At 38.3% G+C, this 24,950-nt stretch overlaps 1 protein-coding gene across 1 annotated transcript in view; it reads right to left on the bottom strand.

The window, feature by feature from the left end:
* ADAMTS20 (ADAM metallopeptidase with thrombospondin type 1 motif 20) overlaps nt 1–24,950 on the bottom strand; it is a 210,082-nt gene that overhangs the window by 80,055 nt on the left and 105,077 nt on the right. Inside the window, exons 17-28 of the mRNA XM_055395361.2 lie at nt 24,639–24,805; nt 24,349–24,478; nt 12,316–12,442; nt 10,558–10,768; nt 10,255–10,419; nt 9,372–9,536; nt 5,859–5,978; nt 5,151–5,258; nt 4,242–4,406; nt 3,863–4,153; nt 2,921–3,082; nt 1,020–1,196 (exon numbers count right to left, since the gene is read on the bottom strand). Coding sequence (XP_055251336.2) covers nt 1,020–1,196; nt 2,921–3,082; nt 3,863–4,153; nt 4,242–4,406; nt 5,151–5,258; nt 5,859–5,978; nt 9,372–9,536; nt 10,255–10,419; nt 10,558–10,768; nt 12,316–12,442; nt 24,349–24,478; nt 24,639–24,805 — 1,988 coding nt within the window. The remainder of the gene's footprint in view (nt 1–1,019; nt 1,197–2,920; nt 3,083–3,862; nt 4,154–4,241; nt 4,407–5,150; nt 5,259–5,858; nt 5,979–9,371; nt 9,537–10,254; nt 10,420–10,557; nt 10,769–12,315; nt 12,443–24,348; nt 24,479–24,638; nt 24,806–24,950) is intronic.

The following is a 24,950-nucleotide window of genomic DNA, read 5'->3' as shown; positions in this document are numbered from 1 at the left end:
CAAATAGCATGAATTGAAACAGGTTTACATTTCACTGTAAAACTTTGACCTGGGTGAAGCAAAACAAGTGCATACATCAGGTTCAGATATAAAATCAGAGTTCATTATTTTCCAAATAGAGAACTGTTTAACTTTATAATCTTAATTATAAATAGATTATAGACTCCAATCATTTTATCACCGCAAAGAAGTATACTTGGCTGTTTGTGATTTAAAATATCAAAATTGACCAAAATGCTAGTTTCAATGTATCTATATATTAATTATGCTTCAAAGCCTGGGTAGTTGAAAAATACTAGAAGAAATTAATCATTCATGATGATTTATGAATTTTTGTCTATGGCTTCAAAAAATAAAAAATTAAAACAGCCCAAAACACAGTAACTCCACACAGTGGAAGATATGAACATTCATATAAATTACTATATAAATCATACTTTTTCAAGATGTATGTAACAAATTGTAAACAATTAATTTACTTTATGTAAGTAAATTTATCTTTTTTAATACAATATTTTCACATTTCCAAACAAAATATTAAAGTTTAACAATGATAAAAATGTTATTTGCTTTTAGATCAGTTACTGGACATTGACAGACAAAAGCCACAAACAGTTATACACTCAAACAAGACACAGCCTTAACTTGCCATTGTTACAAGCACAATGTTAACATTATGTACAAATGTAAATAGTAAAACATTTTCAATTAGTTTGTGGCAAGCCAAAAGGGTACTGAAGAAAAACACTTCCATTATATTAGTGCTGTGGTTCAAAATTCACTTATAAAAAATAAATACATATAAAACTATTATATATATATGTATATATTACAGTACTTGAATGAATTCTCTTTCAAACTATCAAATTTAATGACACAAGCCAAGATGGCCAATGGTCTGCTTTAAAAAAATATTGGAAGATAAAATGTGTGAATCACAATTTATAAACAGAGAAAATTAAAGTAAAAGGGACAGAATAAAACAAAACAGAAGGATAAAAATAAGAGTACTATCGTACCGATTTCCATGGTCCCCGATGCCATGATACATCATCAGGGCAAGCATGTATATGACACTGTATCACACTAGGTGGCTTGTTCAACATTTCACAGTTTTGCTCTTGTGAGAGTTGGCCATTGGGAAACTGACATATTACAAATCTTGATTTTATTCCTCCTCCACATGTTTGTGTACACTAAAAATAAGAAGGAAGATAAAAACTATGTGGCTTCAAAGAGAATAATATGTTGGTTTATTCAGTAATGAGTACATAATCAGAACTGCTAAAGCTTAAAGTTTATCTTTTCTTCACAACTCTCAACATTTCTTCAAAAATAAAGTTTCAGTTCCATCCTTTTTTTTAAAGACAAAATTTTGAAAATTAGTATTGTAATAGGTAATAACAACATAATGTTTGGTATCCTATCAAAAGATACATAGTCATGTATCCATGAAGGTAAATCTAAATTTATAAAGATAGACAGATATTCAGAATATCTATTATATGAGAACAGCAGGTGGCAAAGCAAATGTACAATTAATGAATCTATTTCTGAAACCCACACAGAACTAAAGTCTGGCAGGAAATATATCAAATATTAAAAGTTCATATATTTTCACAATTTTTCAAATTATTTGAATTTTCACAAGAACTCACAAGTGAACTCACAACTGAAAAAGTTATTTTCATTTTGGAAAATAGTAAAAGTATATTTTAAAGACATACTTTGTATTTATTGGCACCTGATCAGAAGTGTTATCTTTAAACAATGATTTCCAAATTCCCTATGGAGAGAAAATAGGTACTGAAAATCATTAAACAGGGGACTTTCCTGGCCTTGCAGTGGATAGGAAAACTTCTACCAATACAGGGGACTGGGGTTTGATCCCTGGTCCGGGAAAATTCCACATACTGCAGAGCAACTAAGCCTGTGCCTGAGCTCTACAGCCTGGGAGCCGCAACTACTGAGCTTGCGTATTGCCAACTACTGAAGCCCGTGCGCCTAGAGCCTGTGCTCTGCAACAAGAAAAGCCACTTCAATGAGAAGTCTGAGCAATGCAATAAAGAGGAACCCCACTTTGCTGCAACTAAGGAAAGCCTGAGCGCAGCAACAGAGACCCAGTGCAATCAAAAATAAATGAATTAATGTTTAACAAATCATTAAACACAAATATTTGACTAATTAAATTAGGTGGCTTGTTTTATTTATCCAAAGCCAATGTCTTTCTTCTTTCTCATGCATAATATAGGTGGACTCAGTATTCATTACAGCCATTAAAAAAATTATCCTCATAATCCCACTGCCTAAAAGAAGGTCAGGACATGAAGAAAGTGCTCAATAATTGATAGTTATTCAATTTATTTTTTATTTTTTTTAGTAGCAGTCTTTTATTTCTTTGATCACATAAAGCAGCAGTCCCAAAACTGTTTGGCATCAGGGACCAGTTTCATGGAAGATAATTTTTCCATGGACCAGGGTGGGGTGGGGTGGGGTGGTTTCGGGATGATTCAAGTGTATTGTACACTTTATTTCTATTAGATTCATCAAACGAATGGTCCCATAATAGGATATTAATATGGCCTATATATCACTCTATTTTTCTGTCTTTATATCAATCTAATTTTCTAAGAAATTAAGACAATAATATACTAGTTTTAGAGAGGTATTAGGAAGTCACCTAATGGCTAGTAGATAGCATTCTGTCAAAAATCTGGAGTATATATTTCCTATCATAAATGAGTGATTTATACCATGACACAATGTTTATTAAAAGATTATAGTTTTACTGACTCAATTTTAAAAAATTCTGTCCAGTATAGTGAAGTAAGATTATTAAACAGTAAGGGCATGAAGTGCCTAACTTTCAGTCTTAGGGGATGTCATAATTTCCACAAGTTTAGGAGAGAGTAGAACTTACTTCTCCCCAGCTTCCATAGTTCCACTGTGGACAAGGTCCTGAATCACAGTGCTTTGACTCTGGGGGTTTGGACGCTGCATCGCAGTAATTGGCACTCTGCCCATTTTCATCCTGGCAGACCACAACTCTGCGTTGAACACCTTCAGCACAGCTGCTAGAGCACTGGAAAGGATGGGAACACAGGAACACACAAACTGAAGATCCCATGTCACAAAATTACAGTATAAAACACTGAAACAAAAGAAAAACTGTTCTCTGACTCAACTTCAAGCTCTCCAAATTAACCCCACCCCTCTTTGGAATCATAATTTGAATAAAGAATATCTGTCAAAAAAACCTGGGTATTACTAGGGGTTTCATTAAAATTTATTGACAGGAAGGTAAAGCTTTAAAGTTTGCCATAAAAAATTCACCCTTGTCCTAGGCGTTAAGTAAAAAGGAATTCAAGTTTTCAGGTCTCACTAGGAAGGAAAAAAAAAGATAATGTTAAGTTTCCCAACTTTCACATTGGTTTTCTTTACTTGGTATCATTAATCTCATACAAAATACGAACCACAATTGTACCTTTTGTACAAAGTAATCATGGTTTTACACCAGCTTACTGCACTATTATCATAGTAAATTCCGGGTTTGATTTTTTTCTTTATAGACATTGGTAATCTTAACACTTAAAAGATTTCATTTTTATTATAATGGACTCTAAGATTTTTTCCAAATGGATTCCTCTGTAATTATAATATCACATTAGTGTATAATTCAATTAGAACTCTAGAGATTTGTAATCTGCATCAAAAATTGCTTTATCTTTTTAAGATTTAAACTACTGATCTTCAGAAATAATTAGCATTAAAAGCATCTGATGTCATTATGTACATTTCTATTAAAAGGCCATATAACATAACAAAATTACAGAATTAGTATAACTCAATAAAGAGGGCTTACTGATCCCCATGGTCCTGTTCTCCACTGGTTTTCTCTGATTGATGGATGGACCCCCTGATTTTGATTATCTTCTGGTTTGTGAGTTAATGGAAAATTCCTGCCTGGAAAATGGCTTGGCTGCTCAGAGGAACTCGGAAAGTGGCTGTACGTGGGAGGGCAGGCTGCCAGGTTACATTCTTGTTCTATCACAGGGCGGACTTCAGGGTCACAGTAATTCTCATTAACTGGCTGATGATAGTTGATGCATAAAACTTGTCGAGTCATTTTTCCACGGCCACAGGAAGCTGAACACTGATCACAAATTTAGCCAATAAACTGCATTACCTCAAATATTATATTTAAATTTCTCATTTCACTTTTGTTGCATAAAAGTACTTACAGGTGACCAATTCCCTGTTTGCCACTCTCCACAAGGGCTAAAACAGACAGCTATTTCAGCCGGTCGGGGTAAGTGGGCACAAAATGATTCATCTGCTATTCCATCGTGAGCATCACGACAACTTACATAGCGGGCTTGATTTCCTCTTCCACAAGACACAGAGCACTGAAAAATTGAATCATACCAAAGCATTATACAGGACACTCCCGCATCCTTTACACTTGGTTGTTGTTCAAATTTCTAAACCTCAAGATTCTTGAAAAAACTTAATTTATAAATATTATCACCTGACATCATTTCTGACTCAAAGACAGGGCAGTGAATATTCCAATGAGTTTAAAAAATAAACTTCACAAATCAGATGCTTGTGATAATAAAACAAAACACTCAACTTTTCAGAATAGTGATTAGCTATTTGTCAAAATTAAAGAAACAGAAAAGGTTATAGATAAGAGAATCTTAAGATTTAAGACAACTCTGAAAGACCTAGGTAATAGAGAAGATAGGATCTCATAATTAAAATATTCAGAGAATATATGAAACTTAAAATAAATCTTTCATATAAGACTAAAGCAAGTGTATACTCCAAATCTAATAAAAGTCTTAATATCACATCTGCTTCTCATAATAACCTATGACATAAATATTATCATCTTCATTTGGTAGGATTAGAAAACAGACCTAGAAAACTTAAATTCTTGCCCACAGAAACAGGGCTCTTGAAAGACAGAACAGGATTTAGTCATTAAATTACCTAGTTCTAAACCCTATGCTCTTTCAACACCATCCCCATCAAAATACCTGAGAATGAATGCATATATTAATTTGGCAAATCTGGAGCAACTATTTTGTGGATGCCTGAAAGCCTCCATAGTAGAAATACTGTTTCTCTTAAAGAAATTCACTTACTGGGGTCCAAGAACCATACCGCCATTGTGTTATCTTTCTCATGGGAACAGCTGGCAAGGAAGTGGCCCCAATTTTAGGGATAACTGGGCAAGGTGTAACAATACAATCCTGTTCAAAAGAAAAATGGACCTCATAAAACATTAATGAATTAACCACTATGATTGATACTAAATCGTATACTTCATTTCATCTCTCAATTATGTAAGTCAAGAACAGCTGCACAGTAAACTACAAATAAGTGATGTAAAGGTTTTTGTTTTCCAAAAGTACAAAGTACTATCAAGGGCTAGAAGGGGACAGTATGACTCTGAAGGCTAAAGTTTGGATCATTCTGCCTGATGATTTAAAAAGAAAAGAGTAATAGTCTTTCAAAAATATCGCTAAGCTGAAACCTTCTGAATGAACACAGATCACTACCTTTAAGCCATACTTAAGAAGTGCATTATACTCATAATAACGCATCATCCTTCTGTAGTTCAAAGGATGGAAACATAAGTTAAATGAGTGATCCAATATCAGATAAAGAGTAAAAACAAATCCATCAATAAAGCTGGCAAAAGCAAGAACAATAAACTATCTGATACCCACATACATTTTTAAGGCATAAATGTTTAAGTGGAAAAATACATATGGAAATCATTTTAACACATCAATAATCTTCCTGTATCAAACATTTTTGTTTATAATCCATGGAGAGGTGTTGTTTACCTGCCTGTCACTTGGGCGACTAGCTCCATGGCACAGTCTGTCATCTAGCATTGCACTAAATAGCTCGTTGACACATTTCACAGCACGCATCTGGTACCCTTGTCCACACGTGGCGGTGCACTGGAAGAATATAAGCAGATACTAAACACCATTGCTCAGACATTACATAAAATTAATTTTCTTAACATGTACACAGTTAAGAATCTATTTTCAGTAGATATTTTTATTAGTCCTTTATTCCAGATTCTGCTTCATTGACTATGCCAAAGCCTTTGACTGTGTCAATCACAATAAACTGTGGAACATTCTGAAAGAGATTGGAATCCCAGACCACCTGATCTGCCTCTTGAGAAACCTGTATGCAGGTCAGGAAGCAACAGTTAGAACTGGACATGGAACAACAGACTGGTTCCAAATAGGAAAAGGTGTACGTCAAGGTTGTATATTGTCACCTTGCTTATTTAACTTCTATGCAGAGTACATCATGAGGAACGCTGGGCTGGAAGAAGCAAAAGCTGGAATCAAGATTGCTGGGAGAAATATCAATAACCTCAGATATGCAGATGACACTACCCTTATGGCAGAAAGTGAAGAGGAACTCAAAAGCCTCTTGATGAAAGTGAAAGAGGAGAGTGAAAAGGTTGGCTTGAAGCTCAACATTCAGAAAACAAAGATCATGGCATCTGGTCCCATCACTTCATGGGAAATAGATGGAAAAACAGTGGAAACAGTGTCACACTTTATTTTTTGGGGCTCCAAAATCACTGCAGATGCTGACTGCAGCCATGAAATTAAAAGACGCTTGCTCCTTGGAAGGAAAGTTATGACCAACCTTGATAGTATATTAAAAAGCAGAGACATTACTTTGCCAACAAAGGTCCGTCTAGTCAAGGCAATGGTTTTTTCCGTGGTCATGTATGGATGTGAGAGTTGGACTGTGAAGAAAGCTGATCGCCGAAGAATCGATGCTTTTGAACTGTGGTGTTGGAGAAGACTCTTGAGAGTCCCTTATACTGCAAGGAGATCCAGCCAGTCCATTCTAAAGGAGATCAATCCTGGATGTTCATTGGAGGGACTGATGCTAAAGCTGAAACTGCAATACTTTGGCCACCTCATGCGACAAGTTGACTCACTGGAAAAGACTCTGATGCTGGGAAAGGTTGGGGGAGGGAGAAGGGGACGACCGAGAATGAGATGGCTGGATGGCATCACCGACTCTGTGGACATGAGTTTGAGTGTACTCCGGGAGTTGGTGATGGACAGGGAGGCCTGGCGTGCTGTAATTCATGGGGTCGCGGAGAGTCGGACACGACTGAGTGACTGAACTGAACTGATTCCAGATTCTAGATTTAAAATGAGGAAATTTAATCAATATACATCTTTATTCAAATTTATATAGATACTAATAAAATAGGCAATGCCAAAGAATGCTCAAACTACCACACAATTGTACTCATCTCACATGCTAGGAAAGTAATGCTCAAAATTCTCCAGGCCAGGCTTCAGCAATACGTGAACCATGAACCGTGAACTTCCAGATCTTCAAGCAATTCTTAGAAAAGGCAGAGAACCAGAGATCAAATTGCCAACATCCACTGGATCATCAAAAAAGCAAGAAAGTTCCAGAAAAATATCTATTTCTGCTTTATTGACTATGCCAAAGCCTTTGACTGTGTGGATCACAATAAACTGTGGAAAATTCTGAAAGAGATGGGAATCCCAGACCACCTGATGTGCCTCTTGAGAAATCTGTATACAGGTCAGGAAGCAATGGTTAGAACTGGACATGGAACAACAGACTGCTTCCAAATAGGAAAAGGAGTATCTCAAGGCTGTATATTGTTACCCTGCTTCTTTAACTTATATGCAGAGTACATCATGAGAAACGCTGGGCTGGATGAAGCACACACTGGAATCAGGATTGCCAGGAGAAATATCAATAACCTCAGATATGCAGATGACACCACCCTTATGGCAGAAAGCGAAGAAAAACTAAAGAGCCTCTTGATGAAAGTAAAAGAGGAGAGTGAAAAAGTTGGCCTAAAATTCAACATTCAGAAAACTAAGATCATGGCATCTGGTCCCATCACTTCATGGCAAATAGATGAGGAAACAGTGGAAACAGTGTCAGACTTTATTTTTTTGAGCTCCAAAATCACTGTAGATGGTGACTTCAGCCATGAAATTAAAAGTTGCTTACCCCTTGGAAGGAAAGTTATGACCAACCTAGACAGCATATTAAAAAACAGAGACATTATTTTGCCAACAAAGGTCTGTCTAGTCAAAGCTATAGCTTTTCCAGTAGTTATGTATGGATGTGAGAGTTGGACTGCGAAGAAAGCTGAGTGCCAAAGAACTGAGGCTTTTGAACTGTGGTGTTGGAGAAGACTCTTGAGCGTCCCTTGAACTGCAAGGAGATCCAATCAGCCCATCCTAAAGATCAGTCCTGAGTGTTCATTGGAAGGACTGATGCTGAATCTGAAAGTCCAATACTTTGGCCACCTGATGTGAAGAGCTGACTCATTTGAAAAGACCCTGATGCTGAGAAAGATTGTGAGGGCAGGAGGAGAAGGGAACAACAGAGGATGAGATGGTTTGATGGCATCACCAACTCAGTGGACATGAGTTTGGGTAAACTCCGGGAGTTGGTGATGGACAGGGAGGCCTGGCATGCTGCGGTCCATGGGGTCGCAAAGAGTCGGATATGACTGAGTGACTAAGCTGAACTGAACTGAAAATAGTGAAATTGAAATGGCAATTATTATTGTATCTTTAAAAAGTTATCAGTAAAACTATCAATAGAAGCTTCATATTTTGGTGGCAGAGTCAATACAGTTTAGGCAAACTAAATACTTTTCAAATTGACCTGGTGTATGTATGTCACTTAATATACTAAGTAAATTTTGAAGCGATAAAGAAAGAAAAGAACAGGACAGAGTTAAAGAGTAGAGAGCAGGTTTCCTGGCAAGTGTAGCAATCTGTACAGAATACTAAGCTGCCCACAATTCATCCATCAAATTATCTCCTAGCCACCAGTTTGGCAAAACTTCCCAACGCCTACTCTAAATATAGTAGAGAGAATAATTTAGGCACCAAACATGAAAATGCTTATAGTTTATATAAAGTTGATGAAAGCATAAATTGTTTATTGAAGTACAGTTGATTAACAATGCTATGTTAATTTCTGGTATATTGCAAAGTGATTCAGTTATTCATATATATATATATTCTTTTTCATATTCTTTTCTATTATGGTTTATGGCAGGATACTGAATACAGAAATTTGTAGTGTGGTTAACAAAAGTAAGTTAAAAGTCAAAGCTAGAATATTTACCACAGCAAAATTAGCAGTACTGAAAAAACTGTACAGGTACAGATTTACATTTCAGGAATCTTTCTCCAAAAGCCACCCCAAAATTAGATGCAGCCACTAAAAGACTGAACATACTATAATTCTGTGCTATTCTGTAATGACGGATTAGAGCAGAAATCCATATACTGTCATATACTCACAGAACCCCAAGGTCCTACTTGCCAGGAAGTACATGCATGAAGCTCACAGTGTCGCTGAGACTCAGGCTTGGTGCTTGGGTCACAGAAGTCATCACTCAAGTGATCTTCATTCAGCTGACACCACACCTGCCGCTGCTTTGTTCCTTTTCCACAGGTAACCAGACACTGGAAAAATACAACTGACCATTACTTTCAGTATTGGTCAGCACAAATACCCCCAAAAATGCAATGATCAATTTGTATATTCAAATTGATGAATATACAATTAAGGACATTTTCCCTCCATGCCTCAGAAAAACCAGATATTCATGGGGTAAAATCAGCCACCCCAAACTTCTGCTGCCCAAATCCCAGTGCAACATCCATTTGTTCCAGAAATAAAGGTACCAAACTGACCTTAGAACAAGTATGTATCTCAGTCTACTATGCATACCGTGAAAATGTACTTAGTCACTCAGTCGTGTCTGACTCTTTGTGACCTGATGGACCATAGCCTACCAGGCTCCTCTGTCCATGGGGATTCTCTAGGCAAGAATACTGGAGTGGGTTACCATTCACTTCTCCAGGGGATCTTCCCAATGCAGGGATCTAACCTAGGTCTCCCACATTGCAGGAGGATTCTTTACCATCTGAGCTACCAGGGAAGCCACCAGGAAAGCCAACTATGAAAATGATTATAAATTAAACACCAATTATTTCACTGTTGGCCAGACACTGTAAATAGCTTAAGGGCCAACCATTTTTAAATTTCACTACCTTGATAATACAGTTATTTACCACATGATAAAGCAAATTGAAATATTTTTGAATTACATAGCCTTCCATTACAAAGATCTCCTTTACAATGTTTTAATAGTTCTAAGCCTCAAGTATTTAATGTTACCTCACTCCACTCACTAGTGGCCCAACTGGGACAGGAAAATTCATTGCAATTCTCTATTGTCACTCGGGGAAGGTCCTGGCATTCTCTGTCAGCAAGACGGTGGCCAAAGTTATTTATACAGTAAGATTCTCGAGACCTCTCCCCTCCTCCACAACTCCTGGAACACTGATTAAAAAAAGAAAAGTGGCGAAAAATGGACACAAAATAAAAATTTTAACAAAATGCTATGCTGAAGTGACAAATATTTAATTAGACGTAAAACAAAGAAGCAACTTTTCTTAAGGTATACTTTTTTCTTTGTACCTGAGACCATTCTAAATAATGCCACCTTGTTAAGACACAATCACCATGGCAGGGTTCTCGGGTTGGAGGTTTAAGTTGGTCACTGCAGTAGTGGTCATCTACTGGAACAGTCTGTCCTTTATGAATGGAATACTTCATACAGTGGATGTCCAGTGACTTGTATCCTTGGCCGCAAAGGGTTGAACATTGACTTTTGCCAATGATGTGCCACCTACGAAAAATGATGTTATTATGCTTAGGAGGTATGCTGATGAACACAATTTAAAACATGGATTCAGAAAAATTCACACATATTATTCAACTTTAAAAATTATGTTAGAATTATGGACAAGCCATAATAAAAGTATTTGATATATCATTGATTTAGTGATGAAAACTTCTTAGAGATCATAGAGTCCAGACTTCCATCATACAGATGAGAAAATGGAGCCCAGTGATGCTGTGCATTCAAATGGTATATGTGCTTAACTTCTGTCAGAAATTTTATTTTTCTCTAAATAAAATTTAACATTTACTCCAAATCCATAAAAGCTGGAGGTAGGGAACCAGCACTATACCCAGGCGTTTGGAGGAACCCCAAGCCTCACCCTAGAGGAACCCCAAGGAAATTGGGTTCTTTTTCTAGGAATCCCAAACCTCTCCCTAGACTTTTGAAAACAATTGATTGAGATTAAGATTAATGTTACTTAGTGGCAGATCTAAAACTGTAACCAAATATATCTGACCTATAATCAGGTGGTGTCTCCCTATGCAACATCTTTATTTGACTGAGGATCAGAGAACATCTAGGAACATGACTACATCAAAAGCCTTTAAAAGTTGGTAAACTCGTCTTTATAAAGCATATCATATTTTCTCATCAACTCATATAATCTACTTTTAGACATGTTTTCAGAGAGAACATTTTTTTTCCACAAGTACAATCTGCCAGCGTTAGCCAAATTATCCCAATTACACTCAAGCAATCTCTCAGACAGTATGAGTGCAGCAGTACAGCAAAGAAGAGAATTCATGGAGCTTCTTTCCATCCGAACAGCATCTCAAGGATTTCATTGCACTTCACTCTATTGCAAGGCAGTGGATGCAACTTGTACATGCCATTCTACCACTAGCCTTCCACCGTATGTCTCCAAACACCACCACAAATACATAAAAATTCTCATCCTCGCTGAGTAAAGGAGATTCTGGCCATCTCTGAATGTTGACTGTCACATGCTAGATGGGGTTATTGCTCTTAGCATCACTGTAAGACCCACCATAAGAAAACAAATGACAAAAATTTTAGAAGAAAAACTTGCCTGCCATGATCTAGGATCTTGTTACTTAATGTTTAATGGACAAAATGCTGATAAGATAGACAAATCAATCTATTGATTCTCTAATCCTCAAACTTTAAAAGTTTATTGGTACATGAGTTCAGTGGGAACTAGAGGATAAGGCTATTAAATGTATTGTTTCAGAGCTTTAAACCATAGGTTTTCAGATTAGAGTTTTCCTGTATTTATTTTACAGACAAATTTGTTTCCACTTCTTACACAAAATATTGAGGTCTCTGAAATTCAGCAAATACTATGAATAAAAGACTCAAACCAATTGCTGAGTGTCACAATAAATTAGCAGGTCTAAAGTTTTTTAAGGGACTGGGAAAGGACAGACATTAATTACATGTCCATCTTATACCAGGCACTGCAGTAGATTCTTTACATCTTATCTCACTTGTTGATTTTTATCTGGTTACATTATCTCTCTTTTTCTTACCTGAGTTCACAGTCCGTATTGCACCTTTCAGTCACCAGCAATGGAACTGGTAAGTGGTCACAGCTTTGATCAGACATGACCATATGATCACTTTTACGTACACAAGTAATTTTTCTTCTATGAAGACCTTGGCCAAAATCAAACGAAAATTAAAAATTAAAGGAAAACTCACATAAGGAGATGTTCCATAATAATTTACTTCTGCTAAAAACTTGCAGGATACAGCTAAGAAAGCAAAAACAATTCCAACATAGCATACAAATAGGCTAGCACATTGAACTAGTCAGGAATGACTTTCTACAATAAGCAAGATGAATCCTGAAACAGTGAGGAGTTTGCTGAGTAAGGAGACGTAAGGAAGGTGGGGCAAGTGTGTAAAGTAGGAAGAAATTTATTACAGCTGGATGGAAGGGTTGCCAGTGGAGAGCTGAGTGGTCAGGGTCCATGCTGATATGATACAGTATGCTACTGCTCCCCATTATTTGCTTGCCTTTTCGCTGTAACAAATTATACATCTCTGGAAAAGACTCTGATGCTGGGAGGGATTGGGGGCAGGAGGAGAAGGGGACAAAAGAGAATGAGACAGCTGGATGGCATCACCAACTCGATGGACATGAGTCTGAGTGAACTCTGGGAGTTAGTGATGGACAGGGAGGCCTGGCGTGCTGTGATTCATGGGGTCGCAAAGAGTCGGACACGACTGAGCGACTGAACTGAACTGAACTTGCTACGACATTTCTATAACTTCCTGGAGGAGGAGCAGACTTCCCTGCCCATTAATAGCAGGTTTGTGCCAACCACCTGGAAGGGAATGTGACTATTCCAGTTCTAAGTAGAAGCTCTAAAAGTCTTTTCTTGCTTCTGCCAACTCTTTTCTCCCTGTTTCTAAAACAGCCTTCTCCAGATGGGGCTGATCTTTCAGCCTGGAATCATGAATGAAAAGGCAGCATGGTCAGACTTTAGTGGATAATACTGGACCAACTGGAATAAATGTGCCACATGAATGCAAGATGGTAATAATAGGGGAACTGGGGAGGGGTTGTGGAAGAAGAGAGATGAGAATTGTTTGTAGTTTTTGCTCAACTTTTCTATACACCTAGTGTGAAAGTTGCGTAGTGGTGTCCAACTATTTGTGACCCCATGGACTACAGCCTGTCAGGTTCCTCTGTCCATGGAATTCTCCAGGCAAGAATACTGGAGTGGGTAGCTGTTCCCTTCTCCAGGGGACTTTCCCAACCAAGGGATCGAACCCAAACCTAAAACCCCTCTAAAAAAAATAAAGTCTATTAATTTGTTTGAAAATGACAGATGCAGATAACAAGCTGAAGAAGAGGCAGAACCAATTAGCAGCCACCACACAGTATGAGCGAGAAATAAATGTTTGTTGTTCTAAGTCATTGAGATTTAGCAGTTGTTTATATGGTGCATAACCACAGTGAAAGAAACAGAGAAGTCAGAGAGGCCAGAGTAGACTGAACTTTGCACTTTCCACAATGAGGAGATAGGAAAAAGTTCAAGCTGTCAGCGGCATGATCAAATTTCTGTTTTCTCCAGGTTCAACTGTGTACTTTCAGTTGGCGAAACACGAACATGTGTGTTTATCTCTGCATGCATACCATCTGAAAGAACTATAAAAATTTTTGAAAAGGCAAAAACCTGAAAGAGCAAAGAGAATAAAAGAGGAAACAGTAGGCAGGAAAAGGAAATTTTAAATATGAAAAGAAGTTGGAAATTACTATTTCCACAGAGCCAAGGAAGCTGAAACCTGAGCCTGTGGAGGAAGAAAGTAAGAGATAAACCATTCATGCCACAGAATCCAAGCAAAGCCCAGGAATCAAAAACACCAGGTTCCTCTGAAAAGGTGAATGTGTGAGGCACAGGCCTGAAAAAATGGAGACGTGATTGAAAAGTATTCATAAACAACAGTCAGACTTCCACCTAAGAGTCAATAGTAGCGCTATCTAATAAAAACAATGTGAACCACATGTAATTTTACATTGTCTTGTAGTGACATGAAAAAGCAAAAAGATACAAATATCCAAATAGGATCATTTCCACATGATGTCAACAGAAACAGTATTGATGATATATTTCACATTCTTTTTTCATCCTAATTCTTCAGAATTCATTGTGCATTTCACACTTGTACCATATTTCAATGGGCTAGCCACAAGTGGCTAGTAACTACCATACTGGATACTGGATAGCATAGCTCCAGAGCAGGTGAACTTGGGGGCGCAGACACAGCAGCTGCAGGAAGCTAGGGAAGCACTGTACTGAAGAAAAGAACTCAAAAGTCTCCACACTGAAATGATGAGATTCAGGCCCACTGGATTCACCCTCCATTTCCCTGTGGCTCCAGGCCAACTTTTAGTTTCACCAGTCCCCTCACTGGCCATCATAAGATGGGAGAATTCCTTTCTTGGAAAACTCTTTAGTTCAAGGAAAAAGACTGAATGACAGCAACATTTGAGCCTTCCCCCCAAAGGCACAGTAAAGAACTTTAAGAAGACTTATTTAACCCACACAGGACTTTCAATTAGCATTTTAGTCTTAAATATGAATAAACATCAAAGGATTAGTAGGCAATTTAGGAAAGACACTCACACAAAAGAGACCTAAATAAGCAGAAACAGAATTCAGAGGAAACACATATGTCAGAGAGCAGAAGAAAGTTCCAAGACTATAATTAATACTCTCACAGACATAGGTATTGCACCCATTAAACAAAAGCAAGCTGTTGATGAGAAACACTAAGAAAAAAAATGTACATTTGGAGAGGAAATTACAAGATAAGAGATCAGACCAGGAGGCTGTATATCCAGACAATATAAATTTTACAAAGATACAAGAGAAAATTTAATGTGGAGAAATTATCAAAGATATCATACATAAAACTTCTCAGATCAAAGAATCTGTGTTTCCAGTTTGGAAGGCATCCTAATTACCAGGAAAATAGATGAAAGGAAAAGCCAAGCCAACAGACACTGTCCTGACATTTCTCACTCCCGGAATTTAGGAGGGGAGACACAAAATTTCCATACCAGGAAGTATCATATCCAAGAATTGGAAATTGGAAAACAAGATTTTCAACATTCTAAAGGAAAATAGTCTATTTTAGAATTTTATATGACACAAGCTATCGGTCAAGGGTGAGAACAGAATAATGCCATTTTCAGACAGGAAAGATCTCAAAAAACTGCCTTGCTTTCTCAGGAAATTACTGACAGTTATGTTATCCTCAGTGGAGGAAATAAAAAGAGGAATTCACAGAATTTGGGACACAGGGAATCCAACACAGAAGAAAGTTAAACAGACCTCACAGCATGATAAAGAAGGGAAAGCACATGATGACAGCCGTGTAACAGGCCTGAAAAACAACATGGCCAAGCTATAGCGGGAGAGAAGAGGGTCAAGGGAGCAACAGATAAGAAAAAGGAAAGGAAAGCTGAAACCAATACACTGAAAATAGAGCTCCAAAATATCAACACAAAATAAGCGTTTACAAAATGTTTGGAGCCTGATCATTTTCAGTGCACAGGGAAACAAGTAAACAAAACTAAAGAAACTTCACTTTAGAAACCCAGAAGTCACACACATACAAAATGAACTATAATCATAGTAAATATTTTGTGGAAATTGAATTAATAGCTCCTTTCCTTCTGTAGGAAAGAGATCTTTCGTGGTTCAAACTCTCAAACTATCTCAAAATGCCTTCTCCAGCCTTTCATTTTGGATCTTGTTATGTGTTTATTTGGTGTGTCCCCCATATTTTAGAATGCTCCTTCATTCAACTATTTATTTAGATTTCTTCTAGCTCCCCATGTCTACTGTCACAGACCAGTTTACCCAGTTATGTTGGAATGCTGGTCCCAGATGCCCAAACCACTTCTTTTTTTTTATTATTTATTTTTTACTGGAGGCTAATTATTTTACAATATTATATTGGTTGGTTTTGCCATAAATTGACATGAATCCACCCTGGTGTACATGAGTTCCCCCTCCTGAACCTCCCTCCCACCCCCCTCCTCCTTTTATCCTCCCTCTGGGTAATCCCCACATACCAGGCCCGAGCATCCTGTAACATGCATCAACCCTGAACTGGTGATTCGTTTCACATATGACAACATACATGTTTCAATGCCATTCTCCCAAATCATCCCACCCTCACCGTCACCCACAGAGTCCCAAAGACTGTTCTATACTTATGTGTCTCTTTTGCTGTCTCGTATACAGGGCTATCATTTGCAACTTTCTAAATTGCATATATATGCATTAGTATACTGTATTGGTGTTTTTCTTTCTGGCTTACTTAACTCTGTATAATAGGCTCCAATTTCATCCACCTCATTAGAACTGATTCAAATGCATTCTTTTTAATGGCTGAGTAATACTTCATTGTGTATATGTAACACAGCTTTCTTATCCATTTGTCTGCAGATGGACATCTAGGTTGCTTCCATGTCCTGGCTATTATAAACAGTGCTGCAATGAACATTGGAGTACATGTGTCTCTTTCAAGTCTGGTTTCCTCGGTGTGTATGCCCAGGAGTACGATTGCTGGATCATATGGCAGTTCTATTTCCAGTTTTTTGAGGAATCTCCACACTGTTCTCCATCGTGGCTGTAATAGTTTGCATTCCCACCAACAGTATAAGAGGGTTCCCTTCTCTCCACACCCTCTCCAGCATTTATTGCATGTAGACTTTTGGATAGCAGCCATTCTGACTGGTGTGAAATGGTATCTCATTGTGGTTTCGATTTGCATCTCTCTGATTATGAGGGATGTTGAGCATTTTTTAATGTGTTTGTTAACCATCTTTATGTCTTCTTTGGAGAAATGTCTGTTTAGTTCTTTGGCCCATTTTTTGATTGGGTCATTTATTTTTCTGGAATTGAGCTGCAGGAGCTGCTTGTATATTTTGGAGATGGATTAATCCTTTATCAGTTGCTTCATTTGCTATTATTTTCTCCCATTCTGAAGGCTGTCTTTTCACCTTACTTACAGTTTCCTTTGCTGTGCAGAAGCTTTTGATTTTAATTAGGTCCCATTTGTTTATTTTTGCTTTTATTTCCAATATTCTGGGAGGTGGGTCTTGGAGGATCCTGCTGTGATTTATGTCAGAGAGTGTTTTGCCTACATTCTCCTCTAGGAGTTTTATAGAATCTGGTCTTACATTTAGCTCTCTAATCCATTTTGAGTTTATTTTGGTGTATGGTGTTAGGAAGTGTTCTAGTTTCATTCTTTTACAAGTGGCTGACCAGTTTTCCCAGCACCACTTGTTAAAGAGACTGTCTTTTCTCCATTTTATATTCTTGCCTCCTTTGTCAAAGATAAGGTGTCCATAGGTGCATGGATTTATCTCTGGGCTTTCTATTTTGTTCCATTGATCTATATTTCTGTCTTTATGCCAGTACCATACTGTCTTGATGACTGTGGCTTTGTAGTAGAGCCTGAAGTCCGGCAGGTTGATTCACCCGTTTCCATTGTTCTTCCTCAAGATTGCTTTGGCTATTCGAGGTTTTTTGTATTTCCATATAAATTGTGAGATTATTTGTTCTAGTTCTGTGAAAAATATCATTGGTAGCCTGATAGGGATTGCATTGAATGTATAAATTACTTTGGGTAGTATACTCATTTTCACAATATTTATTCTTCCAATCCACGAACATGGTATATTTCTCCATCTATTAGTGTCCTCTTTGATTACTTGCACTAGTGTTTTATAGTTTTCTATGTACAAGTCTTTTGTTTCCTTAGGTAGATTTATTCCTAGGTATTTAATTCTTTTCGTTGCAACAGTGAATGGAATAGTTTCCTTAATTTCTCTTTCTATTTTCTCATTATTAGTGTATAGGAATGCAAGGGATTTCTGTGTGTTGATTTTATATCCTGCAACTTTACTGTATTCATTGATTAGCTCTAGTAGTTTTCTGGTAGAGTCTCTAGGGTTTTCTGTGTAGAGGATCATGTCATCAGTGAACAGTGAAAGTTTTACTTCTTCTTTTCCAATTTGGATTCCTTTTATGTCTTTTTCTGCTCTGATTGCTGTAGCCAAAACTTCCAGAACTATGTTGAATAGTAGTGGTGAGAGTGGGCACCCTTGTCTTGTTCCTGACTTTAGGGGAAATGCTTTCAGTTTTTCACCGTTGAGGATAATGTTTGCTGTGGGTTTGTCATATATAGCTTTTATTATGTTGAGGTATGTCCCTTCTATTCCCACTTTCTGGAGGGTTTTTATCATAAATGGATGTTGAATTTTGTCGAAGGCTTTCTCTGCATCTATTGAGATAATCATATGATTTTTATTTTTCAGTTTGGTAATGTGGTGTATTACGTTAATTAATTTGCGGATATTGAAGAATCCTTGCATTCCTGGGATAAAGCCCCCTTGGTCATGACGTATGATCTTCTTAATGTGTTGTTGGATTCTGATTGCTAGAATTTTGTTAAGGAGTTTTGCATCTATGTTCATCAGTGATATTGGCCTGTAGTTTTCTTTTTTTGTGGGGTCTTTACCAGGTTTTGGGATTAGTGTGATGGTGGCCTCATAGAATGAGTTTGGAAGTTTCCCTTCCTTAGCAATTTTCTGGAAGAGTTTGAGTAAAATAGGTGTTAGCTCTTCTCTAAATTTTTGGTAGAATTCAGCTGTGAAGCCGTCTGGACCTGGGCTTTTTTTTGCTGGAAGACTTCTGATTACAGCCTCTAGTTCCGTGCTTGTGATGGGTCTGTTCAGATTTTCTTCAAAAGTTGTACTTTTCTAGGAATTTGTCCATTTCTTCCAGGTTACTCATTTTATTGCCATATAATTGCTGATAGTATTCTCTAATAATCCTTTATATTTCTGAGTTGTCAGTTGATATCTCTCCATTTTCATTTCTAATTTTATTGATTTGGTTCTTCTCCCTTTTTTTCTAGATGAGTCTGGCTAGTGGTTTGTCAATTTTATTTACCTTCTCAAAGAACCAGCTTTTGGCTTTGTTGATTTTGCTATGGTCTCTTTTGTTTCTTTTGCATTTATCTCTGCCCTAATTTTTACGATTTCTTTCCTTCTACTGACCCTGGGGTTCTTCATTTCTTCCTTTTCTAGTTGCTTTAGATGTAGAGTTAGGTTATTTAGTTGACTTTTTTCTTGTTTCTTGAGGTGTGCCTGTATTGCTATGAACTTCCCCCATAGCACTGCTTTTACAGTGTCCCAGAGGTTTTGGGTTGTGTTTTTATTTTCATTCATTTCTATGCATATTTTGATTTCTCTTTTGATTTCTTCTATGATTTGTTCATTATCCAGTAGCGTGTTGTTCAGCCTCCATATGTTGGCATTTTTAATAGTTTTTCTCCCGCAATTGAGATCTAATCTTACTGCATTGTGGTCACAAATGATGCATGGAATGATTTCAACTTTTTTGAATTTACCAAGGCTAGATTTATGGCCCAGGATGTGATCTATCCTGGAAAAGGTTTCGTGTGCACTTGAGAAAAAGGTGAAATTCGTTGTTTGGGGGTGAAATGTCCTATAGAGATCTATTAGGTCTAACTGGTCTATTATATCATTTAAAGTTTGTGTTTCCTTGTTAATTTTCTGTTTAGTTGATCTATCCGTAGATGTAAGTGGGGTATTAACGTCTCCCACTATTATTGCGTTGTTGTTAATTTCCCCTTTCATACTTGTTACTAATTGTCTTACATATTGCGGTGCTCCTATGTTGGGTGCATAAATATTTATAATTGTTATATCTTCTTCTTGGATTGATCCTTTGATCATTATGTAGTTTCTTTCTTTGTCTCTTGTTTTAAAGTCTATTTTATCTGATAGGAGTATTGCTGCTCCTGCTTTCTTTTGGTCTCTATTTGCATGGAATATCTTTTTCCAGCCCTTCACTTTTAGTCTGTATGTGTCCCTCGTTTTGAGGTGGGTCTCTTGTAGACAACATATATGGGGGTCTTGTTTTTGTATCCATTCAGCCAGCCTTTGTCTTTTGGTTGGGGCATTCAACCCATTTACGTTTAAGGTAATTATTGATAAGGACGATCCCATTGCCATTTTCTTTATTGCTTTGGGTTTGAGTTTATACACCCTTTCTGTGTTTCCTGTCTAGAGAAGATCTTTAGCATTTGTTGGAGAGCTGGTTTGGTGATGCTGAATTCTCTCAGCTTTTGCTTGTCTGTAAAGCTTTTGATTTCTCCTTCATATTTGAATGAGATCCTTGCTGGGTACAGTAATCTGGGCTGTAGGTTATTTTCTTTCATCACTTTAAGTATGTCTTGCCATTCCCTCCTGGCCTGAAGAGTTTCTGTTGAAAGATCAGCTGTTATCCTTATGGGAATCCCCTTGTGTGTTATTTGCTGCTTTTCCCTTGCTACTTTTAATATTTGTTCTTGGTGTTTGATCTTTGTTAATTTGAATAATATGTGTCTTGGAGTATTTCACATTGGGTTTATCCTGTTGGGGACTCTCTGGGTTTCTTGGACTTGGGTGATTATTTCTTTCCCCATTTTAGGGAAGTTTTCAACTATTATCTCCTCAAGTATTCTTTCATGGTCTTTCTTTTTGTCTTCTTCTTCTGGGACTCCTATGATTCGAATGTTGGAGTGTTTAACATTGTCCCAGAGATCTCTAATATTGTCCTCATTTCTTTTAATTCGTTTTTCTTTTTTCCTCTCTGTTTCATTTATTTCTACAATTCTATCTTCTAGCTCGCTTATCCTGTCTTCTGCCTCTGTTATTCTACTGTTTGTTCCCTCCAGAGTGTTTCTGATCTCATCTATTGCATTATTCATTGTATATTGACTTTTTTTTATTTCCTCTAAGTCCTTATTAAACCTTTCTTCCATTGTCTCAATCCTTTTCTCCAGGTTATTTATCTGTAACTCCATTTTGCTTTCAAGATTTTGAATCATTTTCACCACCAAAATTTGAAATTCTTTATCAGGTAGATTCCCTATATCTTCCTCTTTTGTTTGTGTTGGTGGGCATTTATCTTGTTCCTTTACTTGCTGGGTATTTCTCTGCCTCTTCATCTTGCTTATATTGCTTTGTTTGGGGTGGCCTTTCCCTCTTCTGGCCGTTTGTGGAGTTCTCTTTATTATGTAGTTTCCTCGCTGTGTGTGGGGTTGGACGGGCGACTTGTCAAGGTTCCCTGGTTAGGGAAGCTTGTGTCGGTGTTCTGGTGGGTGGAGCTGGATTTCTTCTCTCTGGAATGCAATGAAGTGTCCAGTTATAAGTTATGAGATGTCAGTGGGTTTTCAGTGACTTTGGGCAGCCTGTATATCGAAGCTCAGGGCTATTTTCCTGTGTTGTTGGAGAATTTGCATGGTATGTCTTGCTCTGGAACTTGTCGACCCTTGGGTGGTGCTTGGTTTTAGTGTAGGTATGGAGACGTTTGATGAGCTCCTATCGATTAATGTTCCCTGGAGTCAGAAGTTCTCTGGTTCTCAGGATTCGGGCTTAAGCCTCTTGCCTCTAGTTTTTGGTCTTATTCTTGGAGTAGTCTCTAGACTTCTCTATCTGTCATTTCCAAGGTGGTTCCCTCTGTTTTAGCTTCTGTTTTCTGGTCTCTTCAGTGTCTAATTTCCACCCTGATACTAGGGGGTGGGTAGACACTTTTTAAGGCTCAGTTGTTCAGTCCTGTTCTGGGAAGCGAGGAATCCTGCAGACAAATATATCTGGCATCTGTGGGGAGTGCTTGCAGTGTCTCGGCCAAACTGGGTTTGCCCCCACTCACAGCGCATGTGCTGTCCCAGTCTACACTACACAGACTCTAGGTTGCTCTGCCGGGAACTGTCCGAGGCCGGCCCTGGGTTGTATGCACTTCCCAGGTCTGAGCAGCTCAAGGTCAGGTTCTCGGGTACTCCACAAAGGCACAGACTTGGCTGGGCCTGCATTTTGTGCCTTCCCCGGTCCGAGCAGCTCAGGTGACCAGGTGTTTGGCGAGCGCAGTCACTGCGACTTATCAGCTCCCCAGTCCCTGCCACTCAGTTTTCTGGGTGTACAACCGGCGCACCTTCTCAGGCGGATATCGACCGGCCCGAGGCCAAGAAGTCTTGATTAGCAATGAAGCCTGCCTGCATTTTGGTATCGGATGCCTTTCTGGGGCCATGGTTGCCCCCTCCGGCTCTGGCTGACCTTCCTGCCTGTCTTGGTGGGGGATGGGGGGTGGGCCGACCGCAGCTGGCTCGCTCTGCTCAGTCCTTTGTTCTGTGAGTGGGGCTGGCGGAGTCTTAGGTTAGAGCTTTCCACCTTTTCATGGGGAAGTTATCCCAGTCTGCTTTGCTATCCCCAGTTCTCTCAGATTGTTCTCGCGGCAGTCAAGCCCAGTCCTCTCTCTAAGCAGTTCAGCCGGCTCCTCCCTGCCCAGCCCCCGCTTGCTAATGGCATATACAGGCATCTGCGCTGCTTCTCTGCTGGGAGTTACCGTTTGGTGGGTAATCTGTAGGTTTTAAAAATAATCTTTAAAAAAAAGAGGGTTATGTGGCCCTCTGATGTTCCAAGGCTCACCACAGATTCGCCAGTGAGAGTGTTTCCCGGTGTTTGGAAACTTCTCTCTTTTTAAAGCCTCCCTTCCCGGGACAGAGTTCTGTCCTTACTTCTTTTGTCTCTCTTTTTCTCTTTAATGTTTTTCCCTACCTTCTTTCAAAGACAATGGGCTGCTTTTCTGGGTGCCTGATGTCCTCTGACAGCATTCAGAAGTTGTTTTGTGGACTTTACTCCACGTTCAAATGTTCTTTTGATGAATTTGTGGGGGAGAGAGTGGTCTCGCCGTCCTATTCCTCTGCCATCTTGTTCCTTCCCAAACCACTTCTATATGCTCTTCTATAAAGCACATCCAGGTTCTTTTTGTCAAAATGAATTCCTCTGTCTTCTGTGTTATCAAAGCTTTGTTCCTACTTGCATGTTTGCTCCAGTCAGCCTGGCATCATCTACTTCAGTCTCCCTCCCCGGAGACACTGTTCAACCAGCAATGCCTGTTTCCACACCAGCATCTAGGCACTGCTGTCCTAGTACCACAGGACCAAGTCTGTGCCTTTTTCTGGGATGGGATACCACTATTCCTTTGGTACCTTGAGGTCAGTTTGTTAACATGCCCTTCAAGTTCCCATCTTCTGTGATTACTGCCTCTGGCCACCTACCTTCTCTCAGCTGACTTCTGTAGCGTTTGGAGATGCTTCTCCTCTGACTCACTGCTCCCCTAATTCCCAGACCTTGTCTCTAGTGCCCCTGGGAACTACTTTTCCACTCTACACCAACTTCTATCTTCCCATTTCACCTCCTCAAACTGCTCATTCCATCTTTCCTGGGGTCTCCTCAATGCATACTTGTGGCATGGCTTTTACCATTTAAAATTAAGAAAATTTACTCATTCTTCTGTTTCATCCACTAGACTTTAAAACTTGAATGCAAAATCAGGGTCCTAATAATCCAAAACAAAATAGTCTGTCGATAAACATTTACTGATTCAAACAAATGTAGCATCACACAACCAGGTATTCATAATTATAGATTGCAGTCTATCTATAGATACCAGTCTCTACATTTGCTTTTCTACTATAACTTCATGGCTTTTGCATCGCCCCTGCGTGCCTTTCAGTTATTCATCCATCTGTACAAACACATTTCCCTGTGGTCAGAGAAGGGAAATAAGAGAATGAGAGAATGTTGACCCCACAACACTAAAAGAAGGAGATGGGTGTCTGGGAAAGTGGATGCAAGAAAAAGGACAAGGTGAGCATTTCACTAGCAAATAGTGTCACAGTAAGGGAACCTTTCTGTAACTGCGAGAAAGAGATTAAGGACATGGTAGGAAAGGAGCTGTGATGGAAAATGTTGAAAAGGGTTGAGATAAGGGAGGCTGTTAAGCATAAGAAGCCCAGAATGGATGGGGAGAAAAGCAGACAGAGAACAAAGACAGGAAACCTTTGTAAGTCTGTGTGGTATAAGTATGTGGGTTCCACGGGCAGCCAGACTTAAGAGCACCCCAAATTATACCAGCATGCCACAGTTGAACTTATGTCCCTTTTATTTAATTCTAGTGTACCTTGACACATTTTTGTACAGTCTTGCCATGGTCCATATGGGTCCCATGTGAATAGATCACTCTTCTCTTCCACGGGGATATTGAAGGAATAACGTACATCAGGGTTGTACAGATTACCCACACACAAAACCTCAATAAAAATACAAAAGGGCACACAATCAATTCATAAAAGATATATTCTTAAAAGATATCACTTTATGTTTAATAATAAATACAAAGCACTTACTTAAGCATAATATTTTATTAATATATTTAAAACTGTCTTATGATAACAACTGCTAAGAATTTACCTGCAAAACAAGTTCTTCTTCCAGTCGATCAGTACTATTAATCCTTTCAATTGAGTTGTTTGAACCACTGTATTCAAAAATAGCTCCTTGTACGTTGATTTCCCTTTTGGACATACTTACAACAAAATTCCCATTCAAAAGAAAATTCCCTTGAGTGTCCGATAATGCTGTAAAAGGATAGTGCTCATGAAACAGCAAAACCAGTCAACGGTCCAGAAACAGTTTTAACTTTTACAATTCACATTCTTATTTTCTTCAGTTAGAGAATATACATATAAACTAATATGGAGGAAATAAACTTTATTTTACTAT

The sequence above is a fragment of the Moschus berezovskii genome, chromosome 6 (assembly GCF_049115385.1).
Source record: "Moschus berezovskii isolate FMDL1 chromosome 6, NW_MosBer_1.0, whole genome shotgun sequence".
In the NCBI taxonomy this organism is placed as follows: Eukaryota; Metazoa; Chordata; class Mammalia; order Artiodactyla; family Moschidae; genus Moschus; species Moschus berezovskii.
This window is presented reverse-complemented; position numbering and strand designations above follow the sequence as displayed.